This window comes from Colletotrichum truncatum (genome assembly GCF_014235925.2).
Source record: "Colletotrichum truncatum strain CMES1059 chromosome Unknown Contig_0002, whole genome shotgun sequence".
In the NCBI taxonomy this organism is placed as follows: Eukaryota; Fungi; Ascomycota; class Sordariomycetes; order Glomerellales; family Glomerellaceae; genus Colletotrichum; species Colletotrichum truncatum.
The window spans coordinates 6,642,172-6,668,049 of record NW_027222399.1 but is presented as its reverse complement, the minus strand read 5'-3'; the positions used below and the strand labels follow the sequence as shown (position 1 = coordinate 6,668,049).

The following is a 25,878-nucleotide window of genomic DNA, read 5'->3' as shown; positions in this document are numbered from 1 at the left end:
TTGGCCTTGTTCAAATTGACTGGCTCTTCTCAGCCCGTGACATGGGCCGATGACGGCCGGCCAAGCAGCAAAACCTCCGAGTATGCATGCCATTGGCAGCTTAGGAGCCAAATCGGGAGATGACGGCCGGAAAATTGAGAATCAATTCTCCCGTGGAACCATCGTGATAGCTTTGACGATCATCATTGTATTTATGACAATTACGACGCACAATATAAGCCAAACATCTGTGAGAATCAGCATTTATAAATTATCGCTACCCGCGCGCCCGTTTTGTATCCTATTCCGTATGCGCCAATCCATTCGTAAGTCGTCATCGCTCATTGATTTACACGGTACCTTTCCTCCTCTTGATCTCAATCTTCGCGTCCACCGGGGGAACGACGGTGACGCCGATCCACTGCGGCCTCGGCCGTTCGGAAATGGCCTTGATCTCGTAATTTAGCAGGAGATTTGCAACCACCATCTTCAGCTCGTGGGCGACGAAAAAGCGGCCGGGGCTATGTCCATGTTAAGTCATTTTCCAGATTGATTGCTGCAGCAAGGGACATACCAGGCATGCCGACCATGGCCGAAAGGTAAATGGGCGTCACTCGTTGTGACCATGCCCAGGTTCTTCAACCGCAGTCCCTCATCCAGATTCCTTTCTGACGGTGGTTTCGCTTCATATTCCTCCCTCTCTCTGCTCGTGCGAAAGGCATCGTACTCGGTCGCGTTGGGAATGATCTCGCTATCGTGATGAAGGCCCTCTAAATTGACGGTCAAAAAGGTACCCCTCGGCAAATGCCAACCCTCCTGCTCGTTGGTGATGCCATCCTTGGCGACCACCTTGCGCTCCATCAGTGTACAGCTGAAGTTGCTCAGCCTCTGACTCTCGCGGATTGCGCTGTCGAGGCGGTAGAGCCGCGATAGGCCGTTCTTCGTCCAGCGGCCACCCTCCTCCTTCAGCACCCTTGCCGCCTCCTCTCTGATACCCTCAATGAACCCCTTCTCCGGATCGGAACTCAACAAATCGAGAACAATGCTGTGTCCGGTGATGACCGTCGTATGAATAGCAGCGAACTGAATCGGCAGTAACCGCTTCGAAACAACGTATGGATCGAGCTCAAAGTAATTACGCTCGGCTTTGGCAAGGCGGATGTCCCAGGTGATGAAGTCCTCGGGTGCAGTCCAGCTATCGTATTCTGGATCCCCCGCTTCCTTCCTCTGAAGGTCGTGCAGTCGTTTCCTAATGACTGGCAGACTGTGCTTCGCCGCCTTGCGCCACAGCCACCAGTTTGGCAGGGCAATCAAAGGCCCAAATATGGGCAGCATTATCTGGGGGACCATGTGCAGCGCAAAGCAGTTCAGAATTACCTGGTCCACAAATGATACCATGGCCTTGCAAAATTCCTTATTCCGACATATCGTGTCGCCGACCAGCATGCGGTTCGTTACGGGCGGGACGATGGTCAACCATGCCTCCCACAGGCTCAAGGTGCGCCAGTTCTCTGTGTCGGTACCAAAGGCCTCGTCTACAGCGACAGCCACCTCTTCTTCGATTCCCGGGACCAAAGAACTGAGGTGGCGGGCGAGGCTCTTGTGAATTACTCGCGTATGCCAGACGTCGTCGGCGTAGACCTTTCCCAGGAAGTTGTAATCGCTGTACAACACATCGTTATGGGCCTCGTGGGCGGAGACAACGGAATCCGGATGTTCGAGCAACCATTTCGTGAGAGAACGAGGGAGGATAATATCTGGGGCTCTGCTTGCGGCGGCGGGGACAATGAAGGCGCGGTTCTTCTTATTATACTGCGGAAGTTGTTAGGAGCCAGGTCCCCTTTCAATCACGACCTGCTTTCGAGTCCAGACAGCGTCAGACATACCTTCTGGTACCCCTCAATCACCCAGTCCCTGTAACGAAAGACATAGTAGCAAAAGTTCTTGATGCGAGCAATGGAGCCCTTTCCGTGGCCAACGACAGGGATGTTGCTCGGATAGGTGGGCTTCCAAGTATGATCGAGGACGAGAAGAGTGACGAAAACGACAAAGAGAGAGGCAAAGACGCGCCCCGGCGTCAAGGCCTCGGTGATGTAGGCGTGGAGGCTTCCCGCCATGGCAGGCACAGTCGATGAACAAGAAACACTGTCAGTCAGCTAGGTAGCTGCGTAAGGATGCTAAGATGTTGAAGGCATCACCGTTCGAAAAAAGATGTCGAGGGGGGTGGTGGTGAGATGTTTAAGGTTAAGTTGGCTTTGTTCGGGGTTTTAGCAACGAACCGCTCAGGAGTTGCCAATTACTACTTGGTAGGGGGGGAAAAAGCAGAAGGTTACGGGCTTTGGTGACAGTTTGGGCTTCAGGTGATGACGCTATGGCGATTGTCAAGCTGCATCTGTAATTCCCCGTGTTTAGCGGGATGCTCCCCTAGCGGGGGCCCTTGAGGTACCCCTACATCCACTCGGTAGTGGGTGTCCACTAATGTTGGTGTCATCGAGTGGTAGCGAGCTGTTTAGCGAGGCAAGCTGTGACCTGTTTCAGGTACGTGCCAAGTCAACTAACATTACTGCGCGTATGTTGTATGAGATGGTGTTAGCGAAGCACAGGCTGAGGAGGCGTGTATCCTCGCTAGTGTTTGAGCCTTGCCTAAAGGGGTTAGAGACATATGTCAGGGTCGATAGTCATTGGTATGTGCACCTCAAGAAATCGGACTCCAGATCCGACAAAAAGAGATATTAGACGGCTTTGTCACGTTCATGGATTTTACAATGACTGACCCTGTTTACATTTATCGACTGATTTTAAGGGGCTCTCCGAATATCAAACACCAACCTTATTTATTGTAAACAGTCTATCCTTACTTCAGCGTTAGCTTCCCAACTCGCCCTCCAGCTCCTGAAGCCCAGCAAACACGCCCAGCAAGACACTCAACACTATCGAAAGACCCATTGTCAAACGTCTTCCACGTCCGACCGCTGTCAACAGTTACATCCGATCCTGACGGCCCAACTGCGACCGCAACTCCACAGAGCCCCGGAGCCCACGATGATCCGGACCGGTATCCCCCCGGGAACACCTCCGAAGCAGTCCAGGTCAACCCACCATCTTCCGACCATGAGGAGGTATACGCCGATCCATTTGCAACATTGAAGTCACCACCCACCGCAATGCCGTGAAATGCGTCCCTGAACATAACAGAAAAGACACCGGCCGAAGCTCCGCCTGCAATTCCGCTCGCCGAAGCTTCCCAGTCATGTCCGTCGGGGCTCCGGAATACCCGGCCCGGATCCACACCGCCGGAAGCGAGGTACCACCGTCCAGCCGCCGTCGATATACAGGTTCCACTAGCCGCAAATCCGAATTCACCCTCCAGAGCCGGTGCCATGCCGCTGGGATCAACAATCTCCCAGGATTTTCCTCCGTCCACCGTCTCAATCAGACGAAATTTGCCATCGACAGGGTCACCAACGGCAATGCCCCTGTTTTCATCCTCAAAATCGACACAGTTGTAAAATGCCGCCGCTTCTTGGTTCGCAAATGTCTGGGTCCAGGATATGCCGCCGTCCTCCGTGATGTAAACCCTCGAATCAGTCCCTTCGCCAATGGAAAGGATGACGGCTCTCTCGGCGGAGAAGGCCTGGACGTCACGGAATTGTAGCTCCGCGTCTTCCGCGCTTAGAGGAGGGCCCACGGAAGCCCACGTAGTGCCGCCGTCTGTTGTACGAAGAACAGTGCCGTTTGTTCCCGAAACCCAGGCGATTTGGGCCGAGATTGGCGATAAGCCCCGAAACTGTTGCCGGCTTCCGGTTGGGAGAATCTCCCACACAAGTGAGTCGACATTGCGTGCCGGAGTACCCGTGTTTGATGTAAGGGGAAAGCCAGCAGCGAAAGCTGCCAAGCCTGTGGTGAGGATGTATCCCAACATGATGACCGATACATACAGCTGCATCGCCAATGTGAAAAGATAAAGAAGATCGCGAGACAAAAGTCAACAGTTTTCTCTTCGGCCAATGCGGGGTTACAACCAGCCTCCTCATTTCGTCGATAGTCTATCGCGACATCCTTCCCGCAGATCATTGACGACCTTCCAAATCGGGCATCGAGATGTTGATAGAATTGTGTCCCACATTGTGCAACTTAACCATGGATCTGTATCCCCGCAAAAGATTACCAAGTCGCTCACTGGGTGCGCGCCCAAAGTCTTTCAAAATCTGGCTCGATCTGTGGGGATCAATCAAGGACTCATCAAATTGCAGTTGAGCTGAGAAGTCCATTTCACTCAATTCAACAACTGACTCTACCTATACGCTCAAGTTTAAGCTCGAGGTAACATGATTATGGTTGCTCATCGCCCAAGTTCATTGAATACCAACACCACACACCCATCATCCCAGGGTACTTCTAGGTACCTCAAACAACACCTATACACCACCGGTAGTAAACTCTCCATTAGCAATAGCCTCGCTAAGTTCCTCATTCGACTCAAAATAATCAGCAAGATCGGTCCGCGCCTTCAACAGAAGGTCCAGCGTCATGCGCCCAAAGACGGCCTCGCCCGCCTCGTTCAGGTGAGTCCTGTCGGTCTCGGCAAAGTTGTACGCCGCCGCGTTCGTCTGCCCGATGGCGTTGACGTAGTTCGTGCTCGCAATGTTGAGGTCCAGCCACTTGATGCCGCTCTCCTTGGCCGCCGCAATCGTCTTGCCGCGCCAGTCATGCAGGTTCTGTATAACCTTGCCATCCTCAAAGGCGCGGCGGGTGAGGGAGGTGATGAAGATCTGTCTAGTCAGCTTCGTGCGGCTTTATATAGCAGTTTTCATAATGAACATACCGGTGTTGCCCCAGCCTGCTTCAGCTCGGCAGCAATCGAAATCAAGTTCGCTCGGAACTCGTCCAAAGTCAAGCTCTTCTGGTCATTGTGCCCGAACTGCACGGTGACGATGGGCTCGTAGTCGGCCTTGGTCTCGTTGATGCTTTTCAGAAGCGCACTCCAGCGTCCGTTTGACTTCCACGAGACCGTCGTTGAGCCGCTCTTGCCCCTGTTCTCGCCTCTGGCCGGGTCTTTGATATAAGACAAGAGCCCATCGCCCCAGCCGCCGTTGACAGCGACAGTCGAGTCTCCGATGAGGAAAAGGTAGGGCGTTTTCTTGGCTCGGGCGATAGGGTTGCCTGATATGAGGTCGGCGGCGAGGGCCGCGACAAAAGTAAAAGTTGCAAACTTCATGTTGCTCGAGTTTGAGTAGAGGTAGATGATGATTGTGGACTGCTCTATAAGTTGAGCTTATGATATGAATAGCAGCTGGAGAACCGATACTTACAAGTCATATTTATATCTTTTGATGCAGCATCCCGTCATCGCGAGATAGTCATCAATGTGTCACTTGACGGTGATCGCTCCCATAAACGCGCATGATTGCACTCTGTAACCTTCGTTTTCCCGCAGTCGAAGACACCTTTGCCCGATGCATGGCTTCAAAATCAAGCGTCTAACGAGTAAACTGGACAGTAACGGGCAATGTCGGCCTCTCCTTCACGGCCAAACCTCACGATAGTCCACCAGTCGTTGCCTCTCCATTCCGCCGAATCGCACAAAAGTCACGGGAACACTCCACAATATGCATCAGACGCTTATGCCGGCAGACGGGCTACCCCATGATCCTGCCGTTTACTCCAAATCCCGGATAGCGTAAAGAAAGTCGAGAAAAAGGTAATGTGTGATGACTTATCCTGTCCAAAAGGGACCATGAGCTGAGAACCTAAAAACACCTCTCCACAATAGAATCAGGAGAGACGAAGCGAATGGGGCATGGTCAGAAAATGGCCGCCGCATCTTTGCCCCGAGAAGAGAGGACAGGGTATAATCATGCCCCAAGATGGGTAGCTCCGTTCGTCCAGGGCGCAGATCTGCCACCAATTCAGACCAAAGATGATGGGTGTTCCGGTGAGCCTCAGTGATCAACGCCGTCTTACGCCAAAATCAGACCCTCAGCACCGGGCGCCGGGGTAAGTTTCTCGGGTTTTTAGATGAACGAGGCCCCCGCAGCGGCATCGTGATAGAGCTCCGCTACAGTGCGTGGCAGGCATGGGGATCCCGGCCAACGATAATCTTAATTGACGCCGGTGTTTGGGATTTATTAGAGTCGTGCGAAGGACCCTTTTTGTCTTTCCTTCTGAGATTGAAAGAAGCAGTTCAGTTCTGCTCCCATCTTCTGTTTGGAATGATCTGCATTGTTGAATCTGGTCGATGGAAGCTCTCGAGTTTGACCTGAGACTGGTTGACCGGAACCTGGTTGACTACGAGAGGATTCAGGACTTTGATAAGTGGTCTTGCACCTTTATTGATTACCAGTGAGCTACGGTTACTATTGACCACCAGGTTAAACTTTCTGCCGCAGCGTCATCTCTATTCACGATGCCGCTCAAAGGTAAGCAATATCAGTTTCAAGGTACGGTGGGATTATTGAGAGCTCCAGAAACAAAATGGCATCAGCCCTTCGGTCCGCTTCATCATTCAAAATCAGACAATGCTTGTCACTTAAATTCATTTTCTATTCCCAAAGAGTAAATCTTTCCTTCGATCTACTCCATCCGTTAGTCGGCAGAACCCCGACTGTGGGTACGACAGCTGCACTCACCGTTTAAGCCCTGTAAGCGCCCAGCTTGTCGAGATTAGAGGAGCCGCCAACGCTTGCCGCCGCATGCATTCTCGGTTTCACCAGGAGATCCCCGGCACGTCTCTAATCGCCTTTAGATCTGATTGCAGGCAGAGGCTGATTTTTACGCTTTTCGTTGGTCCTCATTATCCCATCTTGGAAAAATGGTGCAATGGGCCCCTTGCAAGCTGTTAACTCACAGTAACCCACGTTCTCAACAACGCGGGCTGCTCCATTAGCGAATCCTGCGATGTTCAGGGGTGGAAAAGTTCGTTGTCATTATATAGCTCAATATCTGCTACAACTCAGGATGTGGTTAGATCATCACAGTCTTTTTCTAGCTTCGTCAAGCCATTCATTCGTTTCTTGGGTGTGGTCTCTATGAGCCCGGGCCTATTCACTCCTTTATTCTGTTTATACTCATAAATTCAACTCACGCTCTTTGAAAGACCGTTATTTTATCTTGAAACAAACCAAGCCGTCGTCATTCTTCCCAACTATCCACAAAATGGGCATTTTCAACGTTTTGCTGTGTGCCAGCGCAGTCAGCGCTTACACCGTAACCAATGTGGGCAAGTTCATGCTCAAGAACATCGATCCTGTCGTCGTCCCTGGCGAGTACACCAGCCACATGCACACCTTTTTCGGATCCGACGCCGTGACCGTCAACACTACCACGTCCAAGGAGCTCCAGGCCGGATGCGCTACTGCTGAGAATCCCAATGACTTCTCCTCTTACTGTAAGTTACCCCAAGCCCTTCATCCAAGTTGATGTTCGAGGTCAAGCTGACAGATCAGGGGTGCCGACTCTGTACGTGAACAACGGAACTAGCGTCTTCCCGGCCCCCATCTTCCGTTTCAGCGCCTACTACGTCAGCATCGAGAAGGCCGAAGTAGCCATCCCGCAGAACTATAAGGCTGTTGTCGGCAACGCCGAGGGCAAGAGCCAGGACGACGTCGAGCCGCTCGCCGGCATCCAGTGGTTCTGTGACCACGGCGGCCAGGGCACCAACGAGGGCAAAAACGCCGCCGAGTTCCCTTCCAAGGGATGCCCCGCCCACCTCCAGACCATCCTCCTCTTCCACGACTGCGTCAACGAGTCCACCCTCGAGTCGACCTACTCCGGCGTGCACCACTGGACCAAGTTCTTCAAGCCCGCGAACCGCTGTCCCGAAGGCATGAAGAGGATGCCCCAGCTGCGCTTCAGCATCCGCTACGACCTGCGTAAGGTGCTCCCCGACGGCTGGGACGGCCCCGCGCCCCTGGAGCTGTCCTGCGGCTCTTCGTACTGCACCCACGGCGACTTTATCAACGGATGGCTGCCCGAGGCCGCCGAGAACATGCTGAAGGCCAACAGCAAGAGAGACTTTGCTGGCGTCGACGGCCCTGCTGGGAAGTACAACGCCGGTTCGGTCTGCAATGCGACTGCGGTTGATGCTGACCCTGAGAACGGCACTGCGGATTACGAGACGAGCAAGAAGATTCTGAAGGAGCTGGCGCAGTAGAGTGTGTCATGGCGTAGTTTTCTGCTGAGGCTCGCAAAATGCATGGATATCTGGGCCAATTGGCCAGGTTACGTTATTCACTTCGTAGGCGGCTCAGTCCGTCCAAATATTACACTACGCTTTTTGTAATGTTGTTTCAACTGTATCTATCTAGCTGGAGATGTTTGGCTACACACCACAAGACAACGAAGATGTGGAAATCTTCATATCACAGTTCTCAAGTTGACGTAGAGAATGTGTTACACCCGGTGATGTCGTCGCTAATTTTGTCACGCTGAACTACAGATAGGATTAGTCCGGAGATTCAAAAACTGCTAGCCAGCATTAGGGTAGCTTTCAGCAATCGGGCCTTTAGCGCTGTAAGCTTTGTTCTCGTTATACTGGCGAGCATTCACCCCTCAAGGATGTCGGCTTAGAAAGATCTCTAAACGTTAAACTTGCTAGGAAGGAAAGGTCTCCATACCAAGAACCCCCCATTGCACTATGGGTGGAATTTGTAGATGATGCAAAGGATCATGAGGAAACAGGCAGAATCGCTTTATCAGCATGGGTTGACAGGGAGATGATATTCACTTGGTTTTTGACTAGTGTAGTATGAGAAATCAAACATGGTGCACCCGAATGTGCGGCGCCTGTGTGTTTCGATGTGTATGTATGGTTTTAGATGAGCCCACGGAATATTCCCTAATGTTGTCGTTATTCGTGGAATAGTTGTTTTGGAATCTAACGAAGTCTAGAATCGCTCAAGTACAGGCATATCTCGCATTATGCCACCATTTCACCTCACCAGGTGCTTCCATTACGAGACCAAGCATCCCTTACCATGACCATTTCTATTGTTTCCAGCTCCGTCGTCCCAAAAGTATTCATCCTCACTATCAGAATGATGCTCTCGCTTCTGCGAACCCGCAAGCCACTTTTTCACATACTCCCCATCATCCATCGTCCTCAGCAGCTCCTCATACTGCCCAAACATCTCCCTACCCTCCTTCAGACTCCTCGCGACTTCCCCAGCACAACCCTCGAGATCCTCGTAAAACGTGCCCCCAAACAGCTTAATAACCGAACATTTCTCGTCCATATCCAATGCCATGCCCATCCTGAGGTCCCACTCCTTAGGCTTCCGCGGCCAAGTCCGCGTCCGCTCGTCCCGCCTCCCGAACCCGTCGAACCACAGTTCGTCCCGCGACAACTTCACCACCCACACTCCGCCAGTCGAGGGATATCCCACATGCGTCTGGGGCGGGAAGTGAAAGTCGTAGATGACGTCGTCAACCTGGATCCGGGAGAGGTGGCGTGCGTAGGTGTCCCAGTCGGGCCACCAGGTTGCGCCGAGACGCAGCATGCGCGTCGCGAGGTCGTCGTCGGTTGCCGGGGCGGCGGGGCGTTGCGTGTCGTGAGTGCGGGGGAGGCCGAGATGGGCGAGATCGATAGCGGAAGGTTTCGCGGAGACTACGAGACCGCCGATGGAAGGACGAGCGACTAGGAAGCCGGCGCCGCCGCTGAAGATGTTGGAGCGTTTGGGCGGGGTTGGGGCCTTGTAGAAGTGTCTTGAGGGGTCGGTGTCTTGGGCGTCGTGCATGTTGACTGTTGTGAATGTGATGTGTTAAGATGGATGCGGACGTTTGGGGGGTGCGGGGTGTATTTTGATTGTGTCAATGGCAGCGTGGTTAACATGGTGGTGAGACTTGAGGAAATCGAGCTTCAGTTTGAGTTGTTGGAGCTACATGTATGGATGTATGGCCGGGACCCCAGCACAGCCGGTCACGTGGGGGCTATGTGCGGCTGCCTGCGTGATAATATGAGTAAACCAACATGTGCAGACCAACATGAAGGGTTGTCCTTTTTACTGATCGATTTGAACCCCCGGTGTGTTCTGGTCATGGTGCTGCTGCCTTGGGCTGGGTGTTACGTTGGCGGCGAGGCCAAGCGGCCAATCATTGAGGCGAGGAGAATCGCTTCATACAAGGATAAACCATCTGATCATTTTGACCTCTTCTTTCTGACAGGTTTGTGAGCAACTCGGGTGTTCCCATTGGCATAGGAATTACGATCCATGAGAGTGAGTTGCTTGCAGGGCTACTATGCTTGAGAGAGACGGCTAACAGGCGAGAGTCTTCAAGTTGAAGTTATAAAACTGTGGCATGAAAAATGACCTTTTTGGTAAACAAGATCTGGTAGTTGGCTTTTCTCCAAAACAGGAACCCGAAATAGGAACCAATCCCTACTTATCCCAACATAAGCCACCTAGCCGCAATGCGAATTCACTTGTACGCCCTAATGCTAACCCAGGATATGTGTAAAATGCTGTCATAAATATGAACACCCGGTCAAGGTGCACACATCAGGAGAGATGCCAGAATGATAGCAACATTACCCGCCAAAAACATCATAGGTACGAACGCATTCTGCAGGTCGAAAGCGTTTACCAGACAAAGCCAGGCTATGACGAAGGCGACACCAGGAGATAAGATGGCGCCAACCCAAAGTAGAATCTTCATCAGACAGTATCCCTGGGATGTGTAGAAGCCCCATCCAGAGTTGAACTGTCTTTTATCAATGCCAGGTGGGGCTTGAAGTTTCGGAATGCCATCAAGAACCGCGCGACTGTTTTGGCCTCTCTCAGGCTCTTGCAGCCCTTGAAGAATGGTCTCCGCCATCAGCTGCATATGCTCATCAGGATCGAGCTCCGGCAAGCAGGAGTAGTCATATCCTTTGCATATCTCCTGGACCCTTTCGTTCATACCCTTTTCGAATGCTTTGACGAGGTCGCAATTGTCGAAGAGAAAGGTAAACTACGCAAGATTAGTTGCACTGTTGATTTAATCCAGCCTACCCAGTCATTCTTGCTTACTTACTTTGGACAGTTGTACCCCTGTACAAGTTCTCCATGAGCTCCAGCGGTGCATCCAAGATCCTCGGGCACCCTCGAGGCATTTTCCAAGTGCCAGGAAAAGCTGATGGTCATCTTCCAATTGGTCAATACCTGGCACGGTATACATACTCGTTTGCTTGACACTTGTCCAGTGCTTATCAATACAGAAGTATGATTCTTTCCCAGTACTGGCTGTCATGCGGACTGTAGGATGTAGTACTGTGGTGTTATTCTTAGTGGCGTTGCTCCTTTTCCAGGATTGCAAGGTCTTCGAGACACCCAGACGAATATATTGCCAGTATGCTTGCAAGCCCGCCAAAGTTGTTCTTGTTCCTCTAGAGGTACTTTTTGTAGCGTTCATTGTCGGTAGAATCGCCGGGGTTGACACGTGAATTCGATCTCTGTAGCGCTTGAGTCGATTATGATCAAGAAAAATGGCGACTTCCATGCCTCCATACTAAAATTATGTCAGAAACTCGGTCCTCAAAGTCGTTGGTCATGTTGAACTCACGTTCCAAACGAGACGTGCTTCAGCAGAAGCTGGACATCGATTCACGCCAGGAAGTGGCGACCAGTCAAGCTTATGACCAAGTTGGTGTTCGATTTGCAATCTCAGTGTATCAAAAGTTGATATCCTTTTTGATTTCTCATCAAGGATTTCCAGCCTCAGATTTCCAATGCCAATTTGAGAACGTGTTCTGTTTAACTGAGAGTCAATCTGTTACTGTTAGCAAACTTGATGTCAAATTGACTAATTGACGCAAACGCACGCTACTAGTTGGTTGTATAATATTATTTGCTGAAACTCCTGACAAAGTGTTTTGCCTCGGACTTTCCACCTGATTCAAGCTGTTGGTGTCCATAGAGGTTGCTATTTCAGTCAGAGCGCGAACACAATCTATGGCCTCAATGCGTTTTTTCACATCTACAACCAACATTCTGGTCTCTACTACGTCGAGCATTCGCTGTAAGAATGGCACACAATTCGGATGTCTTCGTAATTCGTTTATCCACTATGGCAGCGGCTGTTAGTGAAGTATATATAGAGAGATTTGGGATCAATCACTGACCTTTGTGACGGAAGGCTTGACCTCAGCTCGCAAAGTGTCATCTACATAATCGCGCTTTACAAGAAAGTAGTTATCATCCGGCACGTCCGTAAGCCCTTCGGTAGTTCGGACCTCCGTGAACTTGTCATCAATACCAGAGGATCCAGTGAGATACCACGTTACGAATTCGAGAAACAAACATCCCAAAGACCAGATGTCATATGATCGACTAGTGACTCCGTTTTCGAGATCAAATTCCGGGGCTCGGTATGTTGGCGTGTGTCTCTGCTCACTGTGCTGTCCTTCTGCAGAGTGATGGAATCTGGTCAGACCTACATCTGATATCACCAACCGTGTGCGACGGATAGGTGAGTCGGCATCCTCAAAACAGAGGATATTTTCAGGCTTAAGGTCTCCATGTCGCCCGTAGAGAGATTTGCTGCTATGAATCTTATGGATTGACGCCAATGCATCAGCTAAACCTAAGCACTGCTTTACCATCCAAAGATCAAGTTCAGCATTGGCCCGAATAGGTGGTTTGTTAGCTTTCCAAAATTGACGAAGGTCGCCTCCTGCCGCCCATTCGAACATGATGAAGTATTTGTTGCCTCGCTGGAATGTTGCTATAGGACTAATCAGATGATGATGGCGATTCTGTGGACGGTAGAACCTTTGAAGAGCTCTTAATTCCTCAACAAAAGTCCCCGAGTCGTCATTTTTGAACCGTTTTACGGCAAGGTTTGATTTGGGAGACTGTGGCATGTCAGCCGACATATAATGGTGACCACGAAGATGAACCTACAATGCCGATAAAGTTATGGTGAGAAGAATGTATTTTTACTTTCGAGACTTCGCTGAATCCTCCATAGATCGAATCCGGGGTCTTGTCATTAGTGAATGGAAGTATGGTTTTCGCATCGAGCTTGTAAAATCGAATTTTGGACGGCGATTCCGATTGTGAAAAGAATGGTACATTGATTTCCCATTGGTAGCGCACAAACTTTTCTTTCAGTTCCGAGTCCCAATGAGGAAGATCAATAGCCCTTCTTTCTGTCGATGTTTCGCCGTCTCTAGTTTGCTGGAGCTGCTTTTCGGAGAGTGGAAGGTCTTTGTCTGAGATACCGGACCGAATAAACTCACGAATATCGGCCGACCGACCGATCAAAACCAGTATAGCAAATACGCGGAGGAACCTCAACGATGATGATGCGGCGTTTGGATTGGGCTGGCTGCAAACCTGCTGGCAAATTTCATCCAGCTCATGGCTCGATGCTTCTGATAGGCTTTGCATCAGTTCCTCCTTTACTCTCTGTTCCGTCAACAGCTCGTTTACAAGAGATATTGGTATAAAGTGTTGTCCTTCGATCGTTTCCACACGAGCTTCTAGCATTGCTGTCCGCAAGCCCTGTAGTTTAACATCTTTATCGGAATTTTCGGTCTTGAGCGTATCTGGTTCTCCTTCAGGCTGGACCACCTCTAGGCTGTTGGTACTGTCCTCGACAATATCGAGACCCTCTCCCAGCTCACGAATAATGTCCCCAGTGGATTGTTCTTCAGCCCGAGACACCTGTAGCTGATCTATTGAAGTTCGCGTGCTGGCTATGATCGAAGAAGTCCTGTCGGTACTCCTTCTCGAAAACTGTCTCACAGAGAGCTAAAGGGTTTGAGCAACAATCATCAGAGGAAGGACACGTTCAACCTACGTAAGAGCCTGTGGTGCGTACAAGTTCTGCTGTTCTCTAAAAAAATCAAACATGTTAACGGCAGGATACAATATTGCCCATATCGATGCAAATCCCAAGAAATTTTCAAATAATGTGGAGGGTAGCCTACTCGTCCGATTGCCGTTCCTTGACTGGAGACTGTCGCAGTTGGGCTTCCAGGATTGCACGACCATGTTTTGCGTTGTGACATGGTTGAGATCTCCGCTGATGGTTCTTGGAAAAACAAGTAGCACAAAATGAATTAAAAATTTGAAGAAGGTCAACCTGGTGGTGAGAGCAGGCTGGCCTTTAAAAGGGCCAAAGCAATTCACAGCCACACCAGCCTTCCGCCCACACCAATAGACCAGCGATTATGCCTATAAGGCACCTCAAATGGTTCGCAAGCCTTTGCAACAGTAATGTATGTGGCGCAGCTGACGGCGATAGCAACATGCATAAAATGTTGGCCAATCGCTTACATCCACATCTGTTATATAAAGGCAGCCAAGTGAGCTAATGACGCGGTAAAACTCGCCTTCAGATTGACCAATAGTAATGAGTGCTTCCGAGATTCGACAATCTTATGCAATGTGGTATCACAAGGCATGATCAGTCTGCTTCTTTGTATATGTCACAAATTCGAACTTTCATGAGAAGAAGGTTTGTTAAAGAGTTAACAGTTTTATAATGATTGTGAATAGTGTCTACTCACACTCGGTAGAGTTTTATTTCACATAGTTGGAGTTTTTTTCTCTTTTAAACCAAGTTTCTTGGCGGCCCTGAGTGCACGCACAAAAACTGCCAAGTGTGTTACTAGGAGTAAGGCCAGCCTACATCTCAAAGATGCGATTTTCAGCGCAGATTCTTCTTTAATTTAGTCGAGAGAAATGGCTTTTTCCAGCTCATGTCACTCTATGCTCTCGGGCATCTGAAATAAAAATTAGTGAACAGAAATTTGTGAAAAGTCTAACAGACTGTTGACTCTGCCATAGCACCTGAAAATCAAACGATCTCAGTCCCATCTAACTAAATCTTTCTTTCACATCACAAGATGTTATTTCCAACTCGACAGTGATGAGTGTCAGCAACTTCACAAAGCAACCCAAACCTAGTGTGGCCTGGGCAACTCATCCGATCTCAAATGTCACAACAACAAGGTTAGAGCTAACATCTGGAATGTGGGTCCCGCTGCATCTTTGCTTTTTCTCCATCTTTGTTGGGGCATGCCTGGAGGCGGGGAAGCCGAGGCAAGCTATGACGCGAGCTGGAACCGTCCCTGACAAATCGCTGGGAGTGCTGGTAGGCCATTTGGGACTTGGACATGGTATTTCAAGCTTCCCCTCCTTTTCTGTCCTTCTTAACGTTAGCCAGCTTTTGCTTGTCGTCTTAAGATCTGTCGACAGCACTGATCCTCTACAAATTACACAATACCTTAGTGGTACAAGCCGTTATCATCATGGTCCAGGTCGGCGACTCTTTGCCTGAGGGCACCAAGTTTTCGTAAGTGTACAGCATCGTCGACCTTTCTAGTCACCCTTGCCGACCGATCAAACGAGAAGCTGACACACGTGGCGTAGGTATGTACCCTACAGCCCTGAGACAGACTCGATAACAGCATGCGGTAACGTCGCACACCCACTTCTCGCACACCCCCACATTTCGCACACCCATAAATCGCTCATGTAGAATTTTACCCTCTTCAACATTCTTTAATATCTTCACCACTTTTACAGCGATTATTATAATTCTTTGAATAGTTACTCTTATACGCTTAATGGGCCAGTATACGGAAACAGAAGTCAATCAAGCTCTCAATGCAGTTGCAAGTGGGCAGAGTGTCCGAAAGGCAGCTCATGATGCTGGAATTCCACCATCAACCCTCCAGTCTCGATTAAAGGGTTCACAGGCAAGAAATGTAGCTTTCTCTAGCTTCCAGAAGCTATCTCCAGCACAGGAAAGTCACTTAGCTGAATGGGTGCGTATCCAGGCGGCGTTAGGGCTGCCGCCAACACATCAACAACTCAAGGAATTTGCCCGGCGAATCCTAGACATCAGAGGCACTACCCAGCCACTTGGGAGAAACTGGATTCAGTTCTTTATTAAGAGAAATCCATCAATCAAGGTTCATAGAGCTAGAGCCATCGATTCTAAGCGTGTCAATGGGGCCTCAACTAATGTAATCAGGCAATGGTTTCAACAACTCGCCCTTCCAGAGATCAAGGCGATCAAACCACATCATCGCTATAACATGGATGAAACTGGTATCCTAGAAGGCAGAGGATCAAATGGCTTAGTACTGGGATCATCAGAAAGCTCATCAATGCGAAAAAAACAGCCTGGGTCTCGGGCTTGGACAACTATGCTTGAGTGTGTCTCTGCAACTGGTCAGGCGCTTCCTCCACTTGTTATTTATCGAGGGAAATCGGTTCAACAACAATGGTTTCCTCTTGATATCCATAAACGTGATATTTACAGTGGTTGGAAGTTCACAGCAACTGAGAATGGCTGGACTTCAGACTCTACAGCTGTGGAATGGCTTGAGAACATCTTTATCCCTCTGACTAAGCCTGATCATCCCTCTGAGCAGAGACTATTGATCCTAGACGGTCATGGCAGTCATGAAACAACAGAATTTATGTATCTCTGTTATAAACACAAGATATATCTCCTTTTCCTACCGCCACATACATCCCACGTTCTCCAACCTCTAGACCAAGCAGTCTTTGGGCCTCTCAAGGCGACCTATCGAAAAGAGCTTGGATACCTCATTCAACACAACGATTCTACAGTTGTAGGCAAACGGAACTTTCTTACCTGCTATGGAAAAGCACGCCAGATGGCATTTTCAAGCAAGAATATCAGAAGCGGCTGGAAAGCAACAGGACTATGGCCCATTTCGATAGCTCGACCGCTCATGAGCCCTCTACTGCTTGAGAATGCTTCCAAGCCCTCAAAGCCAGGCTATTCTACGCCTATGAGGGCCTCTGATGGTGGAAAAGACGAAAACTGGGCATCTGCTACATCCATAGTAGCCTGGTCAACGCCCAAGAAGACAGTTGATCTATATGATCAACTTAGCTTATTCAGCAAGTTGGATAAAGATCAGCAAACGCAGCGACTGTTGTTTCGGAAGGTTCAAAAGGGATTTGATGAAAAGGACTATCAATTGGCTACAGCAGAGAAGAAGATTGCAATGTTGGAAGCAGAAGTTGAGGCTGGAATGGTACGGAAGCGGCGTAAGGTCCAAATGAGCCCAAATTCGAAGTTTGCCAACATTGAGGCAATTCACAAAGCCCAAATTGAGGCTGGCGAAATTGAGGATAGCTCAGATGAATCTAGCGAGCCTGAATTACCTATTAAAACTGGCGATAGTATCACAGTTGCAGGAGACGAATCAGACTTATAGTTATGAAGTTGATGAATACCTCATGATGACCCAATTTATGGGTGTGCGAAATGTGGGGGTGTGCGAGAAGTGGGTGTGCGACGTTATCCCGATAAACTACGACGCCTCTGCTGAATGGGCGAACAAGAAGGTGGTAGTGTTCGCGGTGCCAGGCGCCTTTACACCAGGCTGCTCGGCGCGACACCTTCCAGGCTACATCGAGAAGCTGGGCGAGTTGAAGGCTAAAGGCGCGGATGTGGTGGCCTGCATCGCCTATAATGATCCCTTCGTGATGAGCGCTTGGAGCAAGGCCAACAACATCAAGAATGACGACATCCTCTTCCTGAGCGATACGGAATTGGCCTTCAGTAAGAAGCTCGGCTGGACGCTGGGTGAGCGCACGGCGCGCTACGCACTTATTATCGACCATGGGAAAATTACCTATGCTCAAAAAGAGGAGGCGCCTAAGGAGGTCAGTGTCAGCGGTGCTGATGCTGTGCTTGCGAAATTGTAGACAAGGGGGATAGCGTGCTTTGCAAGCGATCGAGTGAGGGGTAGCTAGTCACTAGATGCCTCTCACCTGCAAACCCTGTCCAGAAGACTGTCGGGTTTTTAGGAGTCCAATTGAGCTACTTCTCATACGAAAATTGACGCGAATCAAACTCAATGGCTAGCTGACCTCTTCGGCGTTTTGACACTCAAGCTACGATTGTTCAAGACCGCTAACCCGGCTTGGGTTTGAGTATGCACCAGGGCATCGGCAAAGATGGGTGATCCTTCGCAAATGACCTGCTATGGCAGTACCCTACTTCAGAACGTAACTAAAACGTTGGTCTTTATGTCTCATTGCAAGTAGTTATTGGCAGCTTTGGAACCTACAAACGCCGTCTTTCGTACCGAGCAAAAGCTTCAGCTCTTCAAGTTTCAAAACATCACGCAATCGAGCTATGAAGAGGTACCAGGTACAACTAGAGACTTCAATATGTCCATTGCAAGCGATCTTTAGTATTACACAAATTCTAAAGAAAGCTCTGCAGACTCTAGACCCTCGCTTTGAGCTGTTATGGTGGTCCTTCCAATGGCGCCGGCCCTGATTACGGCTAGCAAAAGACCATGGAACGCATTCCGCTCCAATGACGGAAACGGAGTGAAATCGGCAGGATGCCCGTTATCCGTAGCCACGATTTCTCCTGGCCCAGAGGACACTGATAGTTTGACTTTATTATTGGCCAGAGGTACCACATTGCCGTCATCATCCACAATCTCGATTGTAACAAAAGACAAGTCCTCGTCGTCTGCTACAACCTTGCTCCTGTCGGGCTTCAATCGAAGTTTCTTCGCATTACCGGTCGTTTTGACAAGGTCGGTTGCCCATTCTTTTCCATCTTTGTAAGTAACCACACGTACTTCCCCAGGCTCATACTTGATCTCGTCCCACTTGAAGCGGTAAAAGCCAGGATCACTTTCGCGGCTGCGTCGACCCTTCGACTCGCCATTGACGAAAAGTTCCGCTTCGTCTGCAGAGGAAAAGACGTGAACGGGCGTGTTCTCCCCGACCCGGTCAGGCCAATTCCAGTGTGGGACGATGTGTGCCATGGGAAGATCTGGTCGCCAGCGGGATTGATAAAGCCAGAATCGCTCTTTCTTGAAGCCCGCAAGATCTACAATACCCCAGTAACCACTTCTTATGCCTTTATAAAAATAAGGCTCACCAATATAGTCCCATCCTGTCCACACGAATCCACCAGAGACGTACGGGTGCTCATCCTGGGCATGGAACACTCGATCTGGTGAAGACCCAGCTCCAGCAGTGTATAGCTCGTATGCACTGACGCCATACTCATTAGGGATACTGCCACTTGTTTCGTTTAGAGGCGCACTATCGTATGGGGTGACAGGGAAAGAGAAGGATCCTCGCAGACTAAGTGAGGATCCAAATTCACTGCTTGTAATGACCTTGTCAGGAAATGCCTCGTGGAATGCGGCATATTGAGGCGCCGTTCTTGTGCCGGTCAAGTTTGCATATGCTGGACCATGCCGTATGCCTTCTCCTTGATAGTTCAGACTGATTAGGTCCAATGTCTTGGCCAGCAGTGAACTGGGAGGCGATCGGTTCAGTGCTGCTGTGCTGAGTCTCGTCGGATCCTCTTCTCGGCAAATGTCTCGCAGATGAATAGAAATATTCGCAGCAAGTGCGTCATTACCGACTTGTTCTTTAACTTCATTGCCGTAGCTCCAAGAAATGACTGATGGATGATTTCGGTCTCGGCGGATTAAAGCACGCAAGTCAGGTTCTTTCCAGTCGTCGAATATTAGATGAAAATCTAATGCGGATTTCCCATCACTCCAGCTGTCAAAGATCTCGTTCATAACCAAAAATCCCATGCGATCAGCTAGGTCTAGAAGCTCAGGTGCTGGAGGGTTGTGTGACATGCGAAGGGCATTGACGCCCACTTCCTGCAAAATCTCAAGTTGCCTTTCGGCAGCTCGATGATTGTACGCCGCCCCTAGAGCGCCTAGGTCATGGTGGTGATTAGCTCCTTGCAGGTATACATGTTCACCGTTAATAAGGACACCTCTATTCGGATCGAACGTCAAAGAACGAATACCGAATACAGTCTCGTAGGTATCGAACAGCTGGGCTTTTTTGGCCTCACTACCAGCGTACAGACTCGTGACCGCGACATGGAGATTTGGTGTTTGCGCTGGAGGCGGGCCCCAGAGCTTGGGTGACTTAATGATAATGGAGTCATTGACTAGCGTCTGGCTGCCTCGTATTTTAACTGTTTTTGGCGGAAAGCTTGCCGATGGTGTCTCCCGTCTCTGGTTTGTCTCCAAATCGATTTCAAAGACTTCAGTAACAATAGTGACTGCTAGGTCTTGTTGTTCCGGCTGAACACTCTGGATTTTGATGGATAGATCGACCGTAGCTGAGTCTTTTGAAACTTCTTGGGAGGTAATGGTGGTACCCCAGTGTGCGACATGTACAGGGGCGACTTTGGTAAGCCAAACATTCCGGTAGAGCCCGGCACCGGGATACCAGCGTGAAGATGGCCCTGCAGGATTTTCTGTACGAATCGCTACTATGTTGTCGCCCTCGACCAAATATGGTGAGATATTCAGACGAAATGAGTTGTATCCAAACGGCCAGCCACCGACTAAATGTCCATTGATCCACACCATGGGATATGACATTCCACCGTCAAGGTCGAGGTAATAAATTGTGTCATTGGCGTCTCCCCTGATGAGCAGGTTGTGACGATACCAGCCCACACCATGCACCGGTAACTGTCCCATAGCAGGAGGGATGATCGGATTCTCACCCTCAAGAAACGGCATTTTGATGGCCCAATCGTGAGGTACCGTGACGTTTTCCCAAGCCGCATCGTTGAAAGTGGGGGAAACATATGGGATATTAACATCGGGCTCTGTGGATGGTGTTTCATGCCGATCTGCTGGGTTCTGAATGAATTCGTTGGCAATTGGCATGATCCAAGGCTTCAATTCAACCAAAGTGTCGTCATTAGCATCTGAACGCTTCTCGTAGACCACCCCATCTGGTATGGACTCGGAGCGCCAGAAACGCCATCCTGTATGGAGCCTAATCTTTTCGCGAGCATTTGACTGATGACATGGCCCTGCTGTGCTTCGTCTGTCGGCAACCAGCGCCTCTGTGATTCCAACACTGAGACATAACAGCAACGAGAGCCGGAATAGCATCGTGTGGTTCTTGTTAGGCAGAGATGACCTGGATAACAGCCGTGATGCTAGAAACGTCCTGGACTAGAGGTAGTCTGATTGCGCTTATATTCCCAATATACTCAATTCTGTCAACTAGTCTCCTCCTCTCGGATCCCGCAATAGCTTTGTGTCGCCTAATCATAACCCGAAGATTGCCGTTGACACAAAGATTTTCCACCATCAGGCTTAGCGCCAAGACCCAAACCCATAATTTTAACATCGCGAGTTGAACGAAAGGAGAAGGAGAGCGGGGAAGCTGGAGTAATGAGGAGATTGTTGATTATCCGCAAGGAACAATTAACCGTTGCGTCACATTGCAGCTGGCGGTAGGGATACGAACTCTAGTCTTAATTCCTTAGCTGTTATGCAGCATGTCTGCTCTGGGCAAACGGAGCTATCCGGTATCTCAATGGAGGTGTCCGATGCATATACTCCGGGTTGCGCCCCAATCATTGTCCATTACAGTACAGTGTGCTTCTCTTAGCGGCTGGCGTTTAGAAATTTTGAACGTGATGGAAGAGTCGATAATCAATTGCCACCATACCGAACTATTGCCAATCTTTAGATTAACAAATCAAGTGTGTATGTAAACAATTCTTACTGACGTAATAGTTGATGGAACAGCGAGTATGATACTGATTAAAAGCCTTTCAACATAGAATGAAAAGCTATACAAAATAGAAGTTTGATGCTACAAGGAAATCCAGCTCATGTCAGAATTAGGAGAAGAATCTTTTACGATATGAAGTGCATGCAACTACTTGGGACCTCAGATATTGTCAAAGAGGTATCTATGTCTAGTTATCTCACAAGTCTTATGATTAGCTGAGTATACCAGACTCTGTTGTGAAATGCGTATGAGCTCAGGTTATGATTTCCAGTTAAGTTAGTAATACAATACCGAGCTTTAAGCTTATTCACCCAGTCCAAGCGCACGGTTACCTCTTGTAGTTGGCTGGGCCAATAGTTTTCAGGCTTTCTATTCCTGTGTCTATCTACCGCTATATGTAAATGAATGCCGAAAACCTAACACTTGTATAGATTGAGTCGAAGTCGAAGACTAAAAGGTGCTATCCCCCTTTTCTTAATCACGTAACGGTTTCAGTTTTCAACAGCTGGAGTGCGGTTTTGGTTGATATGCGAGCAGCTACCTCGTCAGCGACTTTGGACTTTGACTGGGCGTCAATTGGGTATAAAAAATGGGCACAACGCAAGATTACCAATACCTACGAACTTTAAATCACGCGAACTTGATGCGAGGAGCTGTATCCTCACAATTACTTCAGCATCTGGCTCGTCCGCATTTTCCCCGTTGCCAACCGGGTTTAACTACAATGTTATTACCGCATAGTATGAATAAGGTGTTACGACCCGTTAGATACACCTAACAGGACCCACTCGGTTGGGCGGTTATGACAGGACTTTGTATGCAGGGCCACGGGAACAAAAGGTAACCTCTCGGAACGGAAGAACTATAGAACGGAACAAGTCACGTGATGAATCATTCTAGGTCAGAATGATCTAAGAAGAGTTGGGGGCTAACGGATCATGTTCGATCAATATGATCTCCAACGACTACAGACAATACGTGTAGATAGACTCCTATATAGACCAGGACTTGAGTACCTGCTCAAGCCCTCTAGATAGTTCTTTAGCAATCAACTTATGATTTATCCTCGAATGACTTTCAGCTTACCTCTCAGTATTGTGAATACTAAGAACCTCGTTACCATAGTGTAAGACTGATCACCTTACCCTAACCCTACGATCTACCAGAACGACCTCTACGAACCAGTGTTAGTCTCTTACTGCACCTTCTGTTAGCAGAACCCTACTGTCAGATAGCTGGCCGTAACACTTTGATTGCTCCTGTTCAGTAAGTTGCCCTTTGAGACTAACGAACAGTATAAGACAAGATGTCTTCGCACGGAACTACCGAAAACCCTACTCCTGGAACCTCGTCCACGTCCGAGAGACGTATTCCCCAGAATCTGGCCTAAGAGATTCAAGACCAGGAAATGAAGGAGGAATCCGATAGCGATGACGACAATGAAGAACTTAAGCGGCAACTTGAGCGGAACAACAACGAGCTTAGGGAAATGAAAAACCTGTTTACCAGAACGTCAAAGCCCTCAAGGAGCTACAGGAACAAGCCCGCCGCACCAAAGAACTAGAGAAGGAAGTTACAACCCTTCGAGCTGCCGCGAACGTTATATCAGCTCCTGTCGAAGGAAGAGAACGCCTTAAGCTTAACACCCCTACCACCTTCGACGGAACCCCTGGACAGCTCAAAGGATACTTGGTATAGATACGGACCTACCAAGCCTTCTACATCAACACGTTCTAGAACGATACCGAACGTGTCGTCTACGCCGCCACCTTCTTGAGAGGGAAGGCCCTTGCTTGGTTCGAACCCCTCTAATAAGAATGGCTAGACACCCCTATCGAGAGATATAGTCAAGAAGTGAAGGATATCTTTTTCAGCTTTAGTGGATATGTTAAAGCCCTTCAATCTCTCTTCTTAGACCTCGATGAGAAAAGACAAGCAGAAAGAGAACTGGCGAGCCTACGACAAAACAAATCAGCTATAATGTACGCCGTAGAATTTCGACGACTTGCAGCCAGACTCGACATGACCGACGAAAGTAAAGTCTTCGCTTTCTACTAGGGTCTCAAGGACGACGTCAAGGACGAAATAGCTAAAGTGGACACGCTACCTAGCTTCCTTGATTATGTCGAATACGCTATTAAGATTGACAACCGACTGTTTGAACGATGCAAGGAAAAAGGAGAAAAACGTTAAACAGCTAACTTAGGAAAGAAATACCAATAGCAACCCCAACACAAGTTTAACAAAAACCAGAACAACAGGAATAACAATCAGCAGAGCACCGCACATAGACAATACAGCGGACCTATGGACCTGAGCGTCGCGCAAAAAGACAAACCCAGACGCAGAGAATTCAAATGCTACAACTGCGACAAGCCAGGACACATAGCTAGACACTGCACACAGCCTAAGAAACTTACGGCAACCCCTAAGCAAGCCAACGCTGTAACCAAAATCCCTAGCTACGAAGAAAAGGGATAGATAGCCTGCTATGACAATGATTGTACTACGCACAGGCATGTAAAAGAGAATAGTGGATGGTACCCTCAAAACCTAGCAGGACGATCGGGATACGACACTACCAACATACCCAAGGCCATTGCTGTGATAGACCGATATACCGGTAGACCGGATTACACTAAGCAGCGACAAGAGCTACTCGACGACTAGGAACAAGCGAAGAAGGCCGCGGAACTTAACAACGCCTTCCAAGATGGTAGCATTATATACCAACCGGGACTCTTATGGGACATCCTACGCCTTGCTAACTATCGACAGACGAATGAAGTAAACACCCCGGAAAGTTTCTTAGAAGAAGAAGCTAGGAAACTCGAAGAAGAAAACGAGACAGCTATCAAACGGATACAAGACGCTATCAACTACACGATGCAAATTCGAAACAACAGCGAAGTTGGAGACACCTTCTAACACATGCGGAAAACCCGAGACCGCCGCATCGCACTACGCGGAAACACCCGAGGACAGTATCAACTCAAGTACAAAGCAACCTAATTTGTCTACTAACCCTAAAACGATGGAAAGACGGAACGAACCCTCGCGGTAGCCAGCAAATATGCCTGCAAAGCCACCGAGCAATTGGATGAAATGCTGAGACAATAACAATTCAGGGACGCTAGCACCCAGACCCGAGTATACCAAGCAAAGGACAACCTAAGCCAACGATGGAGCTTACCATATACCACGGTAGCCAGCGACTCGACCTTTGAATTGCTATAAAGAACCCGCGCTACTCCTTAACCTATCTCGGAATGGGTTGAAGACGTCGTAGACGGACTACCCTCGGCGGAAGTACGTCTACAAGGAACGTCGATAGACGATACCGACCCGGAAGACGCAGAAGAAGAACACTATCTCGACAGAATGGAAAAAATTAAGGAAGTACTAGAATATAAATACATCGACCCCCAAGACGACTGCTAACAGATCGCCTTCCATGCAGAAGAATATCATAACAAAATCCCTATAATAATCATACAAACCCGGGATGAAGAAATATTCTTGGAAGACGATCCCAGGATTACGATACAGCACAGAGAACACAAGGAGATAGCATGGATCTACTATATCTTCGATTACTGCGCCTACTATCTCTTAAAGAAAGTAGAAAACGAACTATACCCTAAAAGAAAGAAGAACTGCGAATCCGCAGAGCCTATAAGGAACAAGAACTCTCATATTGGGAAGTACGGGGAGAACCCGGAGAATGGAAAACTAATAATAATAGAATAGCATTCCTACGACCCAGCATCGAATACCCTCAGAAGTGTGTGAACTACTTCACGGGAGTCTGGTGGAATTGTAGGGAAGACCTATGCAAACTCCACTACATTCTAAAAAGCGAAAGTTGGAGATTCCGACAACAAGAACTAGACAAGCAAGGACAGGACGGCGAGACGCCTAGCCTACCTCGTCTAGGAATCAGAGAAAGTAACCTCGGCAGAGACCGAAAGAAGGGCGAGAAGGCCTTCTACTCAAAAAACTAGGAGAGCCGCCTTGTCCGGGACACATGGCAAGCTCCCCCAGCAAGTCCCTATATGCTATATTCGACGACGACGCACAAATGAAGATCACAGTAAACCTGGGCGGATACACCACACAGGTCCTGATAGACTCAGGAGCCTAAGGAAACTTTATCGCACCCCGAATAGTGCAACAGCGAGAAATACCATGGAATTAGAAGCAAAACCCTTACCGACTAAGGAATGTGGAAGGGAAAGAAGTCGAGTATGGCGGAGGCAGCATTGATCAGGAGACAGCGCAACTCCCTTTGCTCTACCATGGCCATCAGGAGCTTATCAGCCTCGACATCACGGAGATAGGAAACCACGACGTTATCCTTGGAATTCCATGGCTACGAAGACAT

General features: G+C 49.0%; 8 protein-coding genes across 8 annotated transcripts; 2 read left to right on the top strand and 6 right to left on the bottom strand.

Annotated features, from left to right (window-relative positions):
* Positions 1-328: 328 nt before the first annotated feature.
* Positions 329-2,096, bottom strand: CTRU02_204778 (cytochrome p450; the record flags this gene model as incomplete). The annotated part of the gene is made up of 3 exons (XM_036721255.2): positions 329-500; positions 554-1,791; positions 1,866-2,096. The coding sequence occupies 3 exons, from the start codon at positions 2,094-2,096 to the stop codon at positions 329-331; spliced, it is 1,641 nt and encodes a 546-aa protein (XP_036587239.2).
* Positions 2,097-2,833: 737 nt separating this feature from the next.
* CTRU02_204777 (oxidoreductase) lies at positions 2,834-3,925 on the bottom strand (the record flags this gene model as incomplete). The annotated part of the gene is made up of 1 exon (XM_070204421.1): positions 2,834-3,925. One exon carries the CDS (start codon positions 3,923-3,925, stop codon positions 2,834-2,836), a length of 1,092 nt encoding a protein of 363 aa, XP_070062184.1.
* Positions 3,926-4,397: 472 nt separating this feature from the next.
* CTRU02_204776 (uncharacterized protein) lies at positions 4,398-5,197 on the bottom strand (the record flags this gene model as incomplete). Its single annotated transcript, XM_070204420.1, has 2 exons — positions 4,398-4,751; positions 4,805-5,197. 2 exons carry the CDS (start codon positions 5,195-5,197, stop codon positions 4,398-4,400), a joined length of 747 nt encoding a protein of 248 aa, XP_070062183.1.
* Positions 5,198-7,134: 1,937 nt separating this feature from the next.
* On the top strand, positions 7,135-8,131 carry CTRU02_204775 (putative short-chain dehydrogenase; the record flags this gene model as incomplete). Its single annotated transcript, XM_036721254.1, has 2 exons — positions 7,135-7,366; positions 7,425-8,131. 2 exons carry the CDS (start codon positions 7,135-7,137, stop codon positions 8,129-8,131), a joined length of 939 nt encoding a protein of 312 aa, XP_036587238.1.
* A 799-nt stretch (positions 8,132-8,930) lies between these two features.
* On the bottom strand, positions 8,931-9,713 carry CTRU02_204774 (uncharacterized protein; the record flags this gene model as incomplete). Its single annotated transcript, XM_036721253.1, has 1 exon — positions 8,931-9,713. The coding sequence occupies one exon, from the start codon at positions 9,711-9,713 to the stop codon at positions 8,931-8,933; it is 783 nt and encodes a 260-aa protein (XP_036587237.1).
* Positions 9,714-10,461: 748 nt separating this feature from the next.
* Positions 10,462-13,969, bottom strand: CTRU02_204773 (protein kinase; the record flags this gene model as incomplete). The annotated part of the gene is made up of 9 exons (XM_070204419.1): positions 10,462-10,926; positions 10,990-11,463; positions 11,518-11,724; positions 11,820-11,877; positions 11,943-12,019; positions 12,077-12,808; positions 12,858-13,709; positions 13,759-13,794; positions 13,889-13,969. 9 exons carry the CDS (start codon positions 13,967-13,969, stop codon positions 10,462-10,464), a joined length of 2,982 nt encoding a protein of 993 aa, XP_070062182.1.
* A 2,037-nt stretch (positions 13,970-16,006) lies between these two features.
* Positions 16,007-17,164, top strand: CTRU02_204772 (transposase; the record flags this gene model as incomplete). The annotated part of the gene is made up of 1 exon (XM_036721251.2): positions 16,007-17,164. The coding sequence occupies one exon, from the start codon at positions 16,007-16,009 to the stop codon at positions 17,162-17,164; it is 1,158 nt and encodes a 385-aa protein (XP_036587235.2).
* Positions 17,165-18,151: 987 nt separating this feature from the next.
* Positions 18,152-20,863, bottom strand: CTRU02_204771 (beta-galactosidase; the record flags this gene model as incomplete). Its single annotated transcript, XM_036721249.1, has 1 exon — positions 18,152-20,863. One exon carries the CDS (start codon positions 20,861-20,863, stop codon positions 18,152-18,154), a length of 2,712 nt encoding a protein of 903 aa, XP_036587233.1.
* Between the last annotated feature and the right edge of the window lie 5,015 nt (positions 20,864-25,878).